The sequence below is a fragment of the Cyprinus carpio genome, chromosome B5 (assembly GCF_018340385.1).
Source record: "Cyprinus carpio isolate SPL01 chromosome B5, ASM1834038v1, whole genome shotgun sequence".
In the NCBI taxonomy this organism is placed as follows: domain Eukaryota; kingdom Metazoa; phylum Chordata; class Actinopteri; order Cypriniformes; family Cyprinidae; genus Cyprinus; species Cyprinus carpio.
Window position 1 is genome coordinate 4,488,210 of NC_056601.1, and position 18,679 is coordinate 4,506,888.

Genomic DNA, 18,679 nt, shown 5'->3' on the forward strand with positions numbered 1-18,679 from the left:
CAATAGAAACATGTGGGGGAATATCTATCAAATACTGAAAGCAAAGAAACTCTGCAAAACACAAGATTTATGTCAACTGGCCAAAACTTTTGGCCATGACTGTAGAGTGAGGAACATATAAATTCATACGAATTGGCCACGGTTCTAAAATATGTATCAAACTGGGCGTGAGATAGTGCATATCTATATCTATGGTTCCGTATTTTTGCATAAGTATGATTGTGTATATACAGTGGTACGGAAAGTTCAGAGCCCCTTAAATTTTTTTTCACTCGTTATATTGCAGGCCTTTGCTAAAATCATTTGTTCATTTTTTTTTTCTCACTAAATGTACACACAGCACCCCATATTGACAGAAAAACACAGAATTGTTTGACATAGTTTTTGCACATTTATTAAAAAAAGAAAAACTGAAATATCACATGGTCCTAATATTCAGAACCCTTTTGCTGTGACACTCAATAATATTTAACTCGGGTGCTGTCCCTTTCTTCTGATCATCCTTGAGGATGGTTCGAACACTTCATTTCGAGTCCAGCTGTGTTTGATTATACTGATTTGGACTTGATTTAGGAAAGCCACACACACCTGTCTATATAAGACCTTACAGCTCACAGTGCATGTCGGAGCAAATGAAAATCATGAAGTCAAAGGAACTAGCCTGATAGAGCTCAGAGACAGAATTGTGGCCAGGCACAGATCTAGCCAAGGTTATACAAAAAATTTTCCTGCTGCACTTAAGGTTTCCTAAAGCTACAGTGGTGCCTCCCATAAATCCTTAAATGGAAGCGGGTTGGGATGACCAAACCCTTCCTAGAGCTGGCCGTCCGTCCAAACTGAGCTATCGGGGAGAAGAGCCTTGGTGAGAGAGGTAAGAGAACCCAAAGATCACTGTGGCTGAGCTCCAGAGATGCAGTCAGGAGATGGGAGAAAGTTGTAGAAGTCAACCATCACTGGCAGTCCACCACCAGTCGGAGCTTTTATGGCAGAGTGGCCCCGAACGGAAGCCTCTCCCTCAGTGCAAGACACATGAAAGCCCGCCATGGAGTTTTTGCTAAAAAACACAGAAATAAGATTCTCTGGTCTGATGAGACCAGGGAAGATAGAACTTTTGGCCTTAATTCTAAGCGGTATGTGTGGAGAAAACCAGGCACTGCTCATCACCTGTCCAATACAGTCCCAACAGAGTGAAGCATGGTGGTGGAAGCATCATACTGTGGGGGTTTTTTTTCAGCTGCAGGGGTACAGGACGGACTGGTTGCAATCGAGGGAAAGATGAATGCGCCAAGTACAGAGATATCCTGGACGAAAAAACCTTCTCCAGGGTGCTCAGGACCTCAGACTGGGGCCCGAAGGTGAACCTTCCAACAAGGAACAATGACCCTAAGCACACAGCTAAAATAACGAAGGAGTGGCTTCACATCAACTCCTGAAGGACTGTTCTTGAACTGGCCCAGCCCGAGCCCTGACTTAACCCAATTGAGCATCTCTGGAGAGACCTGAAAATGGTTGTCCCACCAACGTTTACCCTCCAACCTGACAGAACTGGAGAGGATCTGCAAGGAGGAATGGCAGAGGATCCCCAATCCAGGTGTGAAAAACTTGTTGCATCTTTCCCAAAAAGACTCATGGCTGTATTAGATCAAAAGGGTGCTTCTACTAAATAATGAGCAAAGGGTCTGAAAACGTAGGACACCATGTGATATTTCAGTTTTTCTTTTTTAATAAATCTGCAAAAATGTCAACAATTCTGTGTTTTTCTGTCAATATGGGGTGCTGTGTGTACATTATGAGGAAAAAAATGAACTTAAATGATTTTAGCATATGGCTGCAATATAACAAAAGAGTGAAAAAATTTAAGGGGGTCTGAATACTTTCCGTACCCACTGTATATATATACACACAACACTGAATATGCATATGTTTTTTTGTGTGTGTGTATGTATATATATATATATATATATATATATATATATATACATACATACACATACATGCATATAAGCCAAGTCAGAGAGTGAACTTTATTTCTAAAGTGCTTTATACCATATAGAATTTCACACCAGCTTCACAATCGTATCAAATTCACATTCTGCTGTAAAGCAGCTCTAACGAGTAAATAGTGTCATTCTACAGCTCAAGTCAGTTAAGTATTGATTCAGGTCAGTTGCATAACTGTGTAAAATTCATCATTCATACATACTATATTAGTGTATGATATCCATATGCATATACAGTATGTGTGAGTGCTATGACAAAAACATGTGCTCTAATGCACTCTGAACAAGCAAAAGACACGAGAGCAGTGTTTTTACATTTTTGACATCTGTGTGTAGTTGGCATGTATGTGGCTAATTGTTTTATGTTTGTGTGTAGAGTTACTATGCAGAAAATAAAAATTTTTAGAAGAGTCAAAACAGTTTTCAAAGAAGTGTTTGCTTTTGAAACATGTGTGTGACGTTTTGTATGTTGTGTGTTTTGTGTATAGAGTTCTGAGAAATGGAGGCGTAGTTTCAAAAACTGTAAGCAGGCCCGAACACATAGGGCCCTGGGGGTATAGCAAACCCAAAGGCCGCCCTTCAAAGTAGCCTATCTTGGGTGCCAACAAACCTTTCTACAACAAGAATAATTTGTTTTTTATTTTTTATTTTTTTAAATCAAATCTCAAACACACAGAGATATATAGATGCGGGGGTGTATGCATACTATTTTCAGTCGCAGATAGTATTGACTGTCTGCTAAATGCCTTTAAATCTTACCATAAAACTGAAACTGCGGCCTCAAGTCTTCTTTAACTGGTGACCTTTCATCGTTTTTTTTTAATTTATTTTCACTTTCCATCTCATTATTCTTCTGCGATTTCTTCAAAAATATTTGTCATATAGACTACAAAAATGAACTTTTCTAACTCACACACATATATTATTTATATTAATTAATCTTACCTGCCATTTTCGTCGTATATAAATGTTAATGAGATTCTTACGTATATATTGCTAAAGCAAGGGCAACAACAGTAAGGGCAAAAAATCAAACTAGATGCTTACGATAGTGCTTTTAAGTGACGAATCCTTTTAAGAACGCCCACCTGGGCACCTCTGGTGGCGCATTTTGTATTGTGGCCTACATATTTAGTATTTTATATATTTTTGTTTGTGTTTTTATGTATTTGTATATTATAAGTGACCCCAGGGCCCATATGCTATGGGTCTTTTCTGAGGTAAATAATGTGTTTCGTGACTATTCATTTACGTGCCCTAAATTTAGCCAAGATTTACTGACATACTGCTGATCCATGCATGCAAAAAGTTCCAGTTTGATCACTCTAGAAACTCCAGTTCAAACTAATTTTAGCAAATTTGGCCTTTTATGTTCTTCTTGGTCAAGCATGTTTTTCCCCCTCCTTTGATCAGGTCATCTTGCAAGTCTCGGCAGTAAATCGAAGGGTTTTTCTCAGCATTTGCTTGAATCTAAGTTTATGATAGGCTGGGGCTTTTTCTTCCTCAAAACACATTTTTAAACATATAAGGCTGCCAGCTGTGTCTCCAGGAATTTTTAGACTCTTGGAAATCTTCCTGTAGCCATAGACTAATGTAATAAAAAAAAAAATTCTTCTTTATAGCTTTCGTGAGAGGTTTTTCAACTTGGCCATACTCATCTTAGCACATGCATGGGCTAAATGAATGTACGTGTAACAGTCCAACCAAATAAAATTGACTTTAAACAGCAATGTTGAATAATTATAACAGATGTGTAACAAAGAAAACCCATAACTCAAAAATATTCAATTATATATTGACATGATCACTTTTAATATGCCACTTAAGTCCGTTATTTGTATCTTTTGCAGTAGAGTGTCAGTAGAAAATATCAGTTTATATTTACAAGCATTCATTTTTCCATTAATTGTACTAATCTAGTGAGATTTTTTGTCTGACAACAGCCAGAGCTCCACACAGATATCAGATCTGATCATCATGCAGTCTGTCTGGAATGACATAAAGAAACAGAACAAACTGAGACAGACTAAAATCCAGAAGAACTGTGGCAACGTCTCCAGGATGCTTCAAGAGACCTACCTGTGAAAAGTATTTGTTAAAGAATGATTCCTGAAGAACATTCAGCTTTTAAACCTCCTGGAGTTCTTAAACACCTTTTTTTTTTTTTTTTTTTACGTTTTAATTCTAGTTATTTGTTGCTTATTTTTATCTATGGACACAAAGGCTGCATCCACAATCACATACTCTTGTTTTTTTAAAATAAGCATTTACTTCATGACTGCAAAAAGAGTATGTTCTATATAGTATGAATGCAATCTGCACGTACTACATGGCATGCACCATGTTGTCATTGTCACGTGATCTATCAGCATGCTCTCCCGTGGCCTCATGGGATAGTAAAGTGTCTATTGTATGCACATTTCAGAATCTCGACTGGAAGTACAGTATTAGGTCATCTGGGTAACTACTCTTTTAGGAATACTGTGACTTCAGGCATTCAGTTTTTCGCCTACTATATAGTAGGAAAGTAAGTGATTCTGGATGCAGCCACAGTCTCTGTAAATTAAAGATTTGAAGACAATTTTTTTTCAGCATTACAGCAGACGCCGCAACCAAAGAAAAATCTATTATCCTACATTGTGAGAGACAATGGAGTCAAAAAGTTCAAGGTGGTTTAGAAGACAAAGGGTGTGTATGTGTGTATATATATATTATATATATAAAACAGAAGTGGTATATTGAACTACTTTTATAAATTCTTTTCCATACCTTTTATCGATTGAATGGATAGGAGACAATTTCATTTAAATATGTTATCTTTCCTTCTCTGTAACAGCTGTACAAAGACAAAATCACAAAATGCAATCCATGAATGCTGCCAGCGACACTGGACAGTATATAACATGTAGTTATGAATTTATTTAAAGTTGTCTAGAAAGGCAAGCGTTGCAGAGGACAAGATGGACAAAAGCTAATCTCTACTTTAGAAAAGGTCACTGCTGGGTGAAATACAAAAGAGAAGAAATTAATAAAAAAGGAAAAATAGGGCTATACAAAGCTGAATGTCCAGCCAGGAGCTGTTTCCATGCACTGATAAACCCTCGCCTATAGATCATAAATCATAAGCATAAGGGCCCCTCAAAGCTGGGCTCAATTCGTTTCTGGAAACAGTCCCTCAAGGCTCCTGCTGGGGATTGGAGATCTTACAGGGTAAATTAAAACATACACTTCAACCTGTTTACATTTGCCTTTACATTTTCATTTGTGAATGTGAAATGCATACACAGGTCCTACAAAACCACAATATGCACTTAAAAATATTTTACAGTATGTTAGGGGTGAAAAAAGGAATAATGTAGCGAATCGACGCGTTTTTGTAAAAAAAACAAAAAAAACAAAGCGAATGACTTTTGGCTGGTGGTCTAGGAATATGGGGGGTTTGTTGGGGACAACCTGGATTACCGGCAGCCCCCTGCTGAAACAGACCAAGACAGAAAATTACATACTGTACACTTTGCATGTTGAACTGAAAGCTGTCAATGTGCGTTGAGAAATCTGTACCTCACTGGAAGCCAAGCTGGCAGCCCCTGCTGTTGTGGTATTTCCACCCATCGGGTTCCTGTTCATGGCCATTCCCTGACCTTTCACCCCAAGAAAGAAAAATCAATGTTATGTTCAAATGGGTAAAATAAAAATAAAAAACCTGACCAGCAAGTGAGAGCACCAAAGAGAGAACCAAAAAAAGACCAATCATGTACCGTGTTTTCTCTACATATTAAGTAGGGCAAAACAACAGGACTCCCCTCATGTTGTGTTCCAGTAATTCTTTTGAATGATTTTTTTTTCTTGAACACTAGTTATCGCATACATACACTATATAACAATTCCCAATTCCTAAATCCTTTTTGGGATATTTTCCTGCCTTTGTTAAATTTGTTTCTGGTCAAGAATTAACGTCCTACAAAAAAATATAAATGTCCCAGTATTCAATATTATTACCAAATAGTGGGTGCAATCTTTTTATCAACTTGCTTTCTTTCAGTTAGCACAGGTCTTGTATATCTTTTTGGAACTAACTGATTATAGGCCTCATTGATCTGTTTATGCACGTCATTTTTGAGTGAACATTGCCGAAATTATCCACAAATGTTTGTTTTTTTTGTTTTTGTATAAGCTCAGATTAATGAGGCTGGCGATCAGTTCTAAAAAATAAATACACAACCTGTGCTAATTGATAGAAAAGTGGGTGACAAAAAGACTGAATCCAAGACTTGGTGATATTATAGAATGATGAGAAAGACTGAAACAATTTTTAAAATTAACCAGGAACAACAAAGTAGGTAAAGGGTAGGCACATTTTCAGCACAGCATGTGGGTTTAGCAATTCTTGCTGTGACACTGGTGTTTTAAATGTTCAGTAGTCTAAGTGTGAGTTCAGTGTTGTTAATCACTGAGAGTGTTTGAGTGTGATACACACCTCCCATATGCATCCTCATGTCTGGATCTCTCTGAAAAAGCAAAAACAAAACCCATGAATTAAAAATCCTCAGAAATACAAACAATAACTGTGGAGCTTGGAAACCCCAGACTCACTTTCTCAGAGAAGTTGCCTCCCTGCCCCTGCTGTCTCCTCATCAGGTCCTCAGAGTGAGCACGGAGCTCCTCCTCTCTCCTCCGCCGCTCCTCCTCCTGACGCAGCTCCATCTGTTTCCGTTTCTGCACCTCCTGGCTATGAGCCTCCTCCATTCTCCTCAACTCTTCCTGTCTGCGCAGGAGATCTAAAGCAAAGAGAGAAACAGACGTGGCTAAGTGCAGTGTGATTGCTGATGGGATGTGTAAAACTACAGGGTTGCCTGAATTACTAGTCGTCTGAATTGACTGGTTTTAGGTTCCCCTTACTCTACTTGATTTCAAAAATTGCTAGACAAAGTGCAAGGGGTCTACAGATTTTGCCTTGATATTACACTTGCATTAAAAACAATGATGATGATGGGACAGTGAAGAAAAGTGCAAGACATGACAATTGCAACTGTCATCTGTGTATATGGAAACCAGAAGTGCTTTAAAACAGATGAATTAAAGGCAAATTTTGTTTGCAAAAAAAGTTTTAATTGTATAGAAAATGTATAACAATTAATGCCATTACATGACGTTAGCCTAGAGTTTCTGCTTGGTGAGTTTTTTTTTTTTTAAAGATCATCGATAAGGCCAAAACCAAAGACAAGCGCAGGCTTGTTCACTTTACTATTGATGATCGCTCTGTTTAAATAATCAAATATGCAATCTGAGAGAAGTGCTGATGCCCAAGAGATATTTAGCAGGTTAAATATCTAAACTTATCTGCAATTCAAGCCCTGTGAGTGTGAAATGTGCTTTCGCTAAAACTGACCAGTCAGTTGTGTACAGGGTGCAAATTACGGGGGGGGGGGGGGGGGGGGGGAGGAGGTCTGAACCCCCTAAAGAAAGCTTGATGCCCTCTTGATGGACGTCAAAACTAGATGTAGGGGGGGTCAGATAGAAAGAAGGCTAGCTTTCCCATAGTATGGAAATTTACTTGTAAATATCAATATGCACTTCTATAGCCCTGACTTATTTTAAAATATAATTCTGGCAGCCCCTGAAATGGGTCGTATTGGCATGACCCGAGCACTTGAAAAATTTCGCTAAAGTGCTCAAAGACGTACATTTATTGCTTAGATGGAGAAAGAACACCTAAAATGCATGTGTAGATTCAGACGAGTGACAGTTTATCCTCTTTAACTTAGTGCTGTTGAACTGAATTTATGGAGCAAACTTTTTGCTAAAATAGCCAGAGCATTAACAGCAACACTGAAACACAAGCGAGCGCTTCTGTCAGTCAGATGCAGGTGAAAGTTTCATGTCTTACTACAACAAACACTGCGTGTTTTTTCAGAATCTTCACTGGCTGTTAGAAAGACAAAAACAGGTTACATAAGTTTTTTACCTAAAAACGACCCACAAACACGTCAATTAAAGCATGCAGACAAACTTGTGTAGCAGGAAAATGGTCTTCTCCTGTCAAGCTCTAAAAACTGATGGCTGAAGGTCTGGAAACCTGCCATGAATAGCTCTCAACACCACTCACACCTCCTGCAACCCCCCCTCTCCCCCACACCTGCAATTCAGATCAGTGAAGAGGAGGTGTGCCAGGTCTTCTGGAAGCAGAAAAGGAAAAAAAAACACCAGGCCCAGATTGTGTTACACCAGTCTATCTGAAATCCTGTGCTGACCAGCTGGCCCCCATCTTCACACAGATCTTCAACAGATCACTGGAGCTGTGTGAAGTCCCTTCATGCTTCAAACACTCCACCATCATCCCCATGCCAAAAAAATCCAAAATTACAGGACTAAATGACTACAGGCCTGTGGCTCTAACGTCTGTGGTCATGAAGTCATTTGAAAAACTAGTGCTGGCCCACCTGAAGGACATCACTGGACCATTACTGGATCCTCTTCAGTTTGCCTACAGACTAAACAGGTCTGTGGATGATGCAGTAAACATGGGACTGCATTATATTCTGCAACATCTAGACAGACCAGGGACTTATGTGAGGATCCTGTTTGTGGACTTCAGCTTGGCCTTTAACACTATCATTCCAAACCTCCTTCTGCCCAAACTAACTCAGCTCTCTGTGCCCACCTCCATCTGTCAGTGGATCAACAGCTTCCTGACAGACAGGCAGCAGCTAGTGAGGCTGGGAAAATACACATCCAGCACCCGTATAATCAGCACCGGAGCTCCCCAGGGCTGCGTTCTCTCCCCACTGCTCTTCTCCCTGTACACCAACGACTGTACATCTAATGACCCCTCTGTCAAGCTCCTGAAGTTTGCAGACGACACCACACTCATCGGACTGCTAAGCGAATCATCGGCACAACCCTCCCTTCTATTCAAGAACTTTACTCATCCAGAGTGAGCAAAAGGGCTGGCAAAATCACTCTGGACCACTCACATCCAGCACACTTTCTCTTTGAACTGTTGCCATCTGGTAGACGCTACAGAGCTCTGAGCACCAGAACGACCAGACACAGGAACAGTTTCTTCCCCCAGGCAATCCATCTCATGGAATCCATGGCAGCTTTCAATGGCCAATGCCCGCCCATGAGGCTGTGTGACCGACATGTCATACAACCAATTACAGTTCGTTTCGTTCAGCCTCACGTTTGAGGGCGTGGAAATGTCACCACAATAACAGACTGGTGTATAAAACTCTCTGACATATTTTTAAGATTCTATGCCAAGAATTTTAAATATTTCATATACTTTTTAAAATCGAGCATTTAGTTGATCCTAAAAAACGCTCATTGTCAGTTGTAAACACGACAGCTTTCTTATTTCGTGAGGGGGTTTGGCATCACGACATCTTTGTTTTCAGGCAGAACGTTAAAGAACGCAACACACACACACACATCTCGCGGAAATCCTGTATAATGCAAACCAATCCGATGACGACTTCGAAACTCCTGAAGTGTTTCCCCTTTTGTGTGCCGTCTGCATCAGACTTTAACCAGCAGTCTGTGGGGGTGACGTCTGAGGCTGAGACTAGGGTTTACCAAACTAGAGTTGTGAGCGAAAAGCAACTGATAAAAAAAGCTGATAATTATTAAATCATAAAAACGTAAAATAAATAAAACAAACAAACAAAAAAAAGCAATCCAAATTTTTTAAAGGGGTTGTCTAACGCTGTTTTATGCATTCTAACTTATTTACATGTGTGTTAAATTACTGTTAAGTTAATGAATTTGTTTTGATTTGTAATTGTACTCTGCATAATGACAATAAAGTTTTTTATTATCTATTCTAATAAAAAAAAAAAAAAAAAAAAAATGATTGGAATATTAACTTGAATTTTTATGGGAGTATTTCAAGCAAATATTTGAATGAGTTCGGCTGACAAAACATTTGGGGTTAACCCTCCCCCAAAAAATTGCAACCTGTGTGTGCTCACCTTGTCTCATCAACATGACTTGGTGCTCATGTCGTGCTGCTTCCATTTCAGTCTCCAGCTTCTCTTGGGCCTCTTTGATGTTTCGATCAACTTGTTCAAACTGCTGCTTTTCCATTTCCATTAAGGCCTTCCAGCGCATAGCATACTCGTACTCAAACGAGCCTGGCTGAGCGAACCGGGGCGGCTGCTCGCGTTCTCTAGTGGACAGATAGAGGAAGACATGCCAGTTTATCTATGTGGTGGGTAGCCATGTAAAAAGTAGGATAAATGTACACTTAAACAGTCATTAATCACAAAAATGTATCAACTTTTGATCAACTCTTCTTTAATTATAATGTGATATCCTATTATAAAATCATAACCCACACCTCTGAGCATTTTTTGTTGTTTAAATACATAAAGAATACATTAAAAAAAATGACAAAAGGATGCATTTACAATTTTTATTAAATTAAAATATTTTAGTGCACATAGAGCTGCATTACTTTTTATAATTTTTTTAAGCGCCCATAACCTCTCCAGATCTGAAAAACACTTCTTAAACACCATCTTCCAAGTTTTCCATGCTTACAGGAAGCCTGGGTAACCATCTGGTTGCACACAACTGTTTACAGTGCATATGAGAACATGAACTCACTTGTGATATAGTGGGTTTTTGTTAATAAGTCTCTCAGGAAGTCCTTCATCCTCATCAAGCTGCTCCATCGGCTCAACGGTAACAGGCCTGGGGAAACTGAGTTTGGGAAAGAAAGGTCAACTTTACTAAACCAGCTACCACTAACACACAATTAAATAAAATGAAAGCAGCAGACACTCACGTGGTGAGAAGAAAGGCTCCATCTCCACAACGGTCCAGAGCTTTCCTGGCAGAGGGTTTGTTGGCAAACTCCACAATGCCCTTCCCAGTTGGCCTGCCACGATCATCGACGATGACAATGGCCCGTTCGATCGGACCGAACATGGCGAAGGCCTCCTCCAGGAGCTCGTTGGACACAAACTGAGGCAGGTTCTTGACCATCAGCGAAGCTCCGTGAGTGGCAAAACGCACACGGATCTGGCGACCTTTGAACACAGTGTCATCCAGTTCTGCTTTCGCTATGTCTGCAAGAGTCTTTGTTTCCTAATGAGAAGAGAGCAGCAGGTCAGGGTTAATGCTGCATTGGTTCTTTGCTGTCTGAGAATACAAACATCACTGAAAAAAACTATTTAATTTTTAAGGCATAACCTTTATTTAAGAATTTAAGTCTTTGAAAGGAACAAATTAAAATGGAACACAAAGTCTCTAAATGTAAATGTCTTCTCTTGGCAATGCTTCAAAGTTGTAAAATACCACTTTAATTAAGAGAGATTCTTAAATCAAGATACATTTTCTTGAGAAGCAAAATGACGTCAAAGGGGAAAATAGTTTTCATACCCAGATATTTGTTCTTGTTTTAAGCATAGACTCACTAAATTTCATTCAGTTTTTTTTAAAAACATGACTTCATGTTCAATTTGCATGTTATGTTAATGTATCTTGATTTAAAGATGTTAAGATATTTATACTAGAAAACAAAGCAAAAATACTAAGGAATATATATTAATTTTTTTGCAGATGCAGCAACATTTAATGCCATGAATTTATAAATTTAAGCCTTTCTTCTCCAATTTAAAACCTCTTTAGGCCTTAAATGTAGAAAAGACCCGCATAAGCCCTGATCAAAACACGATCTTTGACTAAAAATGTAGTTTAACATTACAAAAAAATAAATAAGTTTGGTTATGAATAAACTTTGTCAGGTCAATCTCATTGAAAAAAAACTAGCATAGTCACTTTCTGCTTCGATTTCTTTCAAACTCACCAGCCTGATGAAGCCGAAGCCTCTTTCCTTGTTGATGAAAATCTCAGAAGGTTTTCCATACTTGGAGAAGAGCTTCTCCACATCCTCCTCTGAGGTTCCAGTGGGCAGGTTCCCCACAAACAGCCTGCTCCTCTGCGTGTAGGTCTTCTCGCCTGGCTTCTTGAAGTTCTGCAGGTCTATAGTGAAAGCAGCATCTGCAGGAGAGAGGGTTCAGTCAGCCACTATGACTTTAACAAAGTCAAAGATGTGTCCCATCAGCCCACAGCTGTTACTTACTCGGGCTGCTCTGCTCTCCAGCATCAGTGTGCTGTCCATTGCTGTCGGCTCCTGGGGGCTTCCTCTGCTGTTCCTGCTGGGGGTTGGGCTGCTGTCGGGGTGGGCCGTGATTCTGCTGCTCTGAACGGGGTCCTCTGTTTCCTTGCATCTATTAAGGCACATGAACATCAATACAGACTTGATTTCATTGGTTTTTAAAACCTGAGAAGAATAAGGCTCATTCAAAAGTGTAAACAAGGCCATGATGGACGTTCAGACATTTCAGCATCCTTTAATTACATAATGAAATGCTTAATGACAAACTCTACAACACACATGAACAAGAGACACTGAAAAAAAATCAACTAATTATGAATCTCATCACGTTACACGTTAAGATAGGACAACAGAGCTTGAAAATGTACTTAGCATTGGGCATATTTTTTGAATTATACATTTAACGAAGAAATAAGATGCATATTTAATGTCCAATGCCTTAATGAGTGTTTTAACAGATGATTTCTTTATTGGTGGGTGCAATTTGGCCTTTGTTTTCTATGATTGTTTGATTCTTCGTTATATATGCTAACGTATGCTTTGTTCACTGTTAAGATTTCAAGCTTTAATTACGAACATTAGTGAGTGTAGCTTGGTGCATGCATTCTTACATTATTAATTATCTGATTTATTAATAATCGTGTAACGTTATGGGTTTGCAAAGCGAAGCCGAGCTGGACAGATACGCTCAACACGGCAAATGGCCCGGATTCGTCTCCAGCTCATATGCGCAAACACATTCATTCATAAATGAAAGCATTCATCACATGCATAGAATATAAAAGCCATAACAACGTCTAAATACCTTTTATAAGAGTATTTAATTCGCTCCAGTAACACACGCAGCGTTGATCACAAAGAGGAGAGAGGCTGAACGCCGCACACCTGAACTTGCTGCCGGATCTAGCTGCTCATTGGCTAGCGGGGGTTTTCCGGCGTACGCTCTGACGCATTCGATTGGCCAATATCACGTCAATAAAATGACGTCTACGAGTTCCAAATGTTCCATTGGTTGTCGTCGTTTTTAAACCCAGTTGCTTAGGCCAAAATCGTTTTTTTGTTCGTAGGAAATGACGAAAAAACAAGTTAGTGAGCTTTGCATGTAACGTCACCTCTCTGTACGCAATGTTGATATTCTCTGTACTTTTATCTTTGGTATCTTGGCATTAATATATATATATATAAAGATTGAGAAATGCTAATGTAATAATTGTGAACTCCTGGCGCCGACAAGTGCAAAGAAAAACGCAATCAACAAATCCAGTGAAATGAACCAATGTACACTTTTTATCTGGTCATTCTCAGGCATAACCTTTATTAATTATAATTGTATTGTTTACACAATGACAAGAACTTTAAACGTTTTGGAATAAGTAACTGAAGTGAGGGGTTTGAGGTTAATTTATATGAGCCTTTCAAGTTTAATATTATAATTGTTTTTAAAATTGTGGATTTTTATATATCATCATATACATTTCTGAAATGTTATCTAATAGGATAGAAAGCGAGACAAACCAACCAATACCATAAAACAGCAAAGAACGAGTACATTTACTAATATCTGTTATGTCAATACATATACAAGGGTCATGAAAAATTACTGCATAACAAATGACCATAAAAAACAAAAAAAAAAATAACATTTTGATTAAGTTCCACCTGTTTCTAAAACCATATGGTGCAATGTGTAGTGTCACCAAAAAAAAAAACACAAATAAAAAAACACTGACAGATTGGAAAGTTTGTATATGACACAGAGTGTAGTCAAATAGATAAGCACATTCAGCATGTATTAAAAAATAAACCTAGAAAAATAATCTATTGTCAAAATAAAAATAATTGTAACAATGCCCACATCCGATTACAGATCCGTTCTCCACATTCCTCCAAGGCACGCAAGTGTACAACTGCGGCAAGAAAAAACAATTCGTGTCTGCTTCTGCCTTGGATCCAAATTTTAAAAATAGACCATTATTCTAACTTTTCTATTTACCAAAACAGCTTACAGAAAACATGTCCGACGGGAACCAAATACAGCAGTACTATTACCACCGGTCTACTCAGCTAAACAAGTCCCTTGGTCAGACAAAGCATCAATTATTTAATCAGATTTGTGAGTTTATTTCCATGCAGTAAGGCCAGCTTTCTTCTGCATTATGTGATAAATCGAATGAGGCCAATATGGAAATGTTAATCCTATTTGGGTTTGACTCTCTTTGCTCCTTCCTTGTAGTCCTCCAGGGTGAGTTTGTAGCCCCAGTGCTGCAGAGTCTGTCTGACCACCGGGGAAACACTGGGGTTGTCATAAGCACAACCGGACCGGACCACTTTTGTGATGAGATTCTGCCTCCACCGACCTTTGACTCCTGCACATTTGGCCCAGCGACTGATCTGACGTGCATCGTCCTCTGTTCGCCTGCCGTGGTAAAACCTGCAGGGAAGATGGAACATCATGTGTGAAAGACTCTAGTCTTCAATCCTCAGTCTCTTCAGAAATCATTCTAATATGTTGATTCGGTGCTCAAGAAACATCTCTTATTATCGATGTTGAAAGCAGTTGTGCTGTTTAATTATTTTTTCTATGATCATTTTTTCTTTGATTAATAGAAATGTCAAAAGAATATTTGTTGCACTTCAATGTAATTTTGTGCAACTTTCCTGCCACTTTTGATTAATTTAATATGTCCTTGCTCAATAAACAAATTACATCTTTAAACCCAAACGTCTAAACAGTAGTGGATAGTGAGTTGCAGCAGCTCTTGCCTGCAGTACCACTGGAACCAGCCATAAGGATCCTGGGGCACAATCCAGCCACTGCTTTCCCACATCTCTAGACTGCCTCCACATTTTACATTATAGATGTTCACGTTTTCCCTGTACGTGGATGAAGCCACCTGAAATAAAACCCAAATAATAAAAAACAAAAAACAATGAAAAAACAACTCTCAACGGTGTAACACCTGCTTAGAAATCCACAAAGTTTAAATTATTTCTCAAATACGTGCATACAACAGCAGCTCCAGGCTGGAACCGAATACGCTGTTTCTGTCAACTGTGAATGATTGCTGGCTTGTGGCAATCTAGGTGTCGTCAACCACAGCATGTGGCAAACAACTATACATTCATTTTTATCAAGTGCAAGCAAGGTCTTTTTGCTACATAACCTTTCATGATTTTTCCCTTTTGCGTGAGAGTCTCGTCACATGCTCATAGCCCTGAGCTTCAAACTAAAGGAATAAAACCACTCAAATGACCCGGTTAATCTGCTGACATAAAATGCTGCATAAAACAACATGAGGCAAATAACACATAAAAATAACCGTAGAGCTGTAAAACTTATATTAACAATGATCATAAAAAGAAGTACTAATACACAACATTCAATTGAGGTCTCTACAGCATAAATCACACACACAAAAAGAGTAGACTCAGCTCTTTTATCTGCTATAGACACTCTTAATGAAAATGTTTATGTTAACTTTGACAAATGTATTTAGTACTGAAATGCTCTGTGCTAATGAAATGATAATGATTAGCACCTGTTTGGAGATGTTTAGCCCATCCAGCCAGTCTTCGGGAAGCTCCTGCCAAACATCTTTGTAATGTTGCTCTGTTTAAAAAAAAAAAACACTCTTGTGAATACTTTAAGATTTACAGTTGAGTGCAGAACTATTGTTAGACATTTGAGTGCATAACCAAACTCTCTGACTGTCAAAAGAGATGTGGACAGGCAGAAATGTAAAAAAAAAATTAAAAAAAAAGTAAACACTTGTCCTGTGTTCCTTGCTCATGTCTGAAGGACTTGTGAAGATTTTTTAAAGGAAAGTACAGTAAACAAATGAAACTATTTCTGCCTGTCCTGACCCTTAAAATTACTTTTTTCTTTTTACTTGTCCAAGTGAAAATGCAGTTATTAAAATTGGTCAAAATGTATTACAAGTTCCATAAGCTAAAGCTGTACTCAGTGTATGTGACTTTGGAAGCAGTTACAGTCTTACAGGTCTCTATCAGCTTTGAACATCTTGCCACTACACTTTTTCATTTTAGCAAAACTGCTCAAGCTCAATCAGGTTGCAGAGAGATAATTAATGGACAGCTGTTTTTAAAAGAATAGCTACAGAAATGAAAATTACATCATTTGCTCATCAAGGGATCCTCTGCAGTGAATGGGTGCCATCAGAATGAGAGTCCAAACAGCTGATAAAAGCATCACAATAATCCACAAATAATCCACACCACTCCAGTCCATTGATTAACATCCTGTGACGTGGAAAAAGTAACAAAGTTGTTCGTAAGAAACAAATCAATCATTAAGGTGTTTTAACTTTAAACCGTTGTCCATTATTCATAGTAATGTTTTCTCCACTGAAAATGCCTGTTGTCCTCTCACATCAAAATCCACCAACATGTTCATTTACACAGTAACAGTGTTGGATTGTTTTTGCTTGTAAACTGTGCTTGATCTTAGATTAGACAACTTTTTCACTGGAGAAAGCAATATTATGAATGGAATATTTGTATTTCAGCCAGAAGCAATGGTCTGAAGTTTGAAAATATGTCCTGTTGAAAGATACATTTATTACATACATGCAGGTTTGCTTTCCAAGATGCTAAATTATGGACTGGAGACATGTGGATTATTGTCGGGCTTTTATCAGCTGTTTGGACTAGTTCTGACGGCACCCATTCACTGCAGAGTATCCACTGGAGAATAATTGATGCAATGCTAAAATTCTCCAGTCTGTTCCACTGAAGAAGCAAACTCATCTACATCTTGGACGGCCTGAGGGTGAGTAAATTTTAAACAAATGTTCATTTTGGGATGAAAAAGAAAAAAAGACCATTTAAATTAAACAAATGTTCTTTCATTATTTAACAAAGCATTTAAAGTCTCCATTGTGCAATAATTAAAGCTAACATCTGATCACAGTGAAACATACTTGTGATACTGGAGTAGATGGGCCTAAAATAGGTACCCCCAAAACTGCCTGCCTGTAAAACCTCTTTGGGAGTCAAGTTAGGTGTGAACTCTGGGTGGTCTGTAACAACAGAAAAATGCAAAATTAGTGAATGAATAAATGAATGAATAAATCATAAACCTACACCAAAAAAAAAAAAAAACATTCTTGACTTCACCTTTAAACACAAGTTGTCCTTTCTCATTCCTCTTTATTTCAGAGGTATTTTTGCCGCCATCGGAGTTGTTTTTCTCATCATCCTCAGACCAGTCTGTTGAGTGGGCAGATTTATTTTTTCTCCCTTTGTCCTTGTCTTTGCTAGAAACCTTCACTTCAGTTTTTGTAGAGTCAGCTTTACCAACGAGAGCTGAGGATCAGAGAAAAACACATTACAAAACACAAGCTCTAAATAATCTGGCTAACCTAAAAAGCCTTCATCTCTGAAACATAAATATAAAATATGTAGCCTAAATTACAATAAGGAAAAGTGCAAAATAACAACTATCTGTCCGTCAAGAACTTAAATTAATATATATATAATATATATATATATATATATAATATATATATATATATATATATATATATATATATATATATATATATATATATATATATATATATATATATATATATATATATTCTATTTTCTTCTGCAAATGTGGATAAGAAAATAATGTGTTGGATGAGAAGATTTTTTTAATAAGTAATTAAGACCCCTGCTCTATATAGTATGAACGTGTCTAGTATGAATGTCATCTACTGCATTCGCCATTGTCACGTGACTTACCAACATCAGTTTTTATCAGTACTGATAATTCAGGCATACTTCTTTTGTCACATACTTTTTTTCACCTACTATATAGTAGGGTAGTATGCGATTTTGGATGCACCCGAATAACTGCTGCACCTGCGACCATTATGACACCTGAGGTTACAGAAGTTACTGTCTAATGACCTTAAAAGAAGCTCAGTGACCTACTAATTATAAAAGTTAAACAACATTTACTAATAACAGAAAAAAAGTACAATACATTTTTAGTTATTTTATTTTTATTCTCGTTAATGAAATGAAAAAAAAAAAAGTTTAAACGGTATGGCGTAATACGATTTTGATTTTGTTTTAATAAAGACTATACCAGTATAGTATATGATTATAGTATAGTATATAATAATATGCTTGCTGAACAAGTGAAGCAAATGTGAAAAAGATGTGAAAACGTAGAAGTTCACCAAAGCTGATGCCACTAAGATAGATAGATAGATAGATAGATAGATAGATAGATAGATACCGTCTGATTTCTGCACTGCGGCGCTCTTTCCCTCGTTTTTGTCTTTTATTTTCTGTCTCTTCTTCCCAGGCGCCTTTAACTCATCCGGATCTGTTTTTCTTTTCATCGTTCTACTGTCTCTTTCATTGTCGTCTCTCATGTTTGAATGGCTTTTGTAACTTAAGGACATTTGTTTAATGAGAAATAGGTTATAGACGCAAGGACAATTTGCTTAGAAACCGGAGCAAAGAGTTTACTCATGAACTACACAAACTGCTGCTTGAATCCGCCGATTCCGCGTTTATGCAACACGGTGAAGAGCGCATG

The 18,679-nt window shown here is 38.0% G+C and overlaps 2 protein-coding genes across 3 annotated transcripts; both read right to left on the bottom strand.

Moving 5' to 3' along the window:
- Positions 1 to 4,813: 4,813 nt before the first annotated feature.
- Positions 4,814 to 13,085, bottom strand: LOC122137347 (non-POU domain-containing octamer-binding protein-like). The gene is made up of 11 exons (XM_042723384.1): positions 12,929 to 13,085; positions 12,088 to 12,235; positions 11,812 to 12,005; positions 10,789 to 11,090; positions 10,608 to 10,703; positions 9,971 to 10,167; positions 6,594 to 6,778; positions 6,478 to 6,508; positions 5,562 to 5,641; positions 5,409 to 5,472; positions 4,814 to 4,836 (listed from the first exon to the last, which is right to left on the bottom strand). The coding sequence occupies exons 2-11, from the start codon at positions 12,233 to 12,235 to the stop codon at positions 4,814 to 4,816; spliced, it is 1,320 nt and encodes a 439-aa protein (XP_042579318.1). The 5' UTR covers positions 12,929 to 13,085.
- A 315-nt stretch (positions 13,086 to 13,400) lies between these two features.
- On the bottom strand, positions 13,401 to 18,679 carry LOC109083162. Of its 2 annotated transcripts, XM_042723741.1 has the most exons (7): positions 18,374 to 18,679; positions 17,872 to 17,991; positions 17,260 to 17,448; positions 17,064 to 17,162; positions 15,663 to 15,733; positions 14,887 to 15,017; positions 13,401 to 14,554 (listed from the first exon to the last, which is right to left on the bottom strand). In XM_042723741.1, the coding sequence occupies exons 2-7, from the start codon at positions 17,906 to 17,908 to the stop codon at positions 14,320 to 14,322; spliced, it is 762 nt and encodes a 253-aa protein (XP_042579675.1). In that variant the 5' UTR covers positions 17,909 to 17,991; positions 18,374 to 18,679; the 3' UTR covers positions 13,401 to 14,319. The 2 variants fall into 2 exon arrangements, with proteins under 2 accessions (XP_042579675.1, XP_018953539.1); XM_019097994.2 differs by lacking the exon at positions 17,872 to 17,991 and having other exon boundaries at positions 13,403 to 14,554; positions 18,374 to 18,678.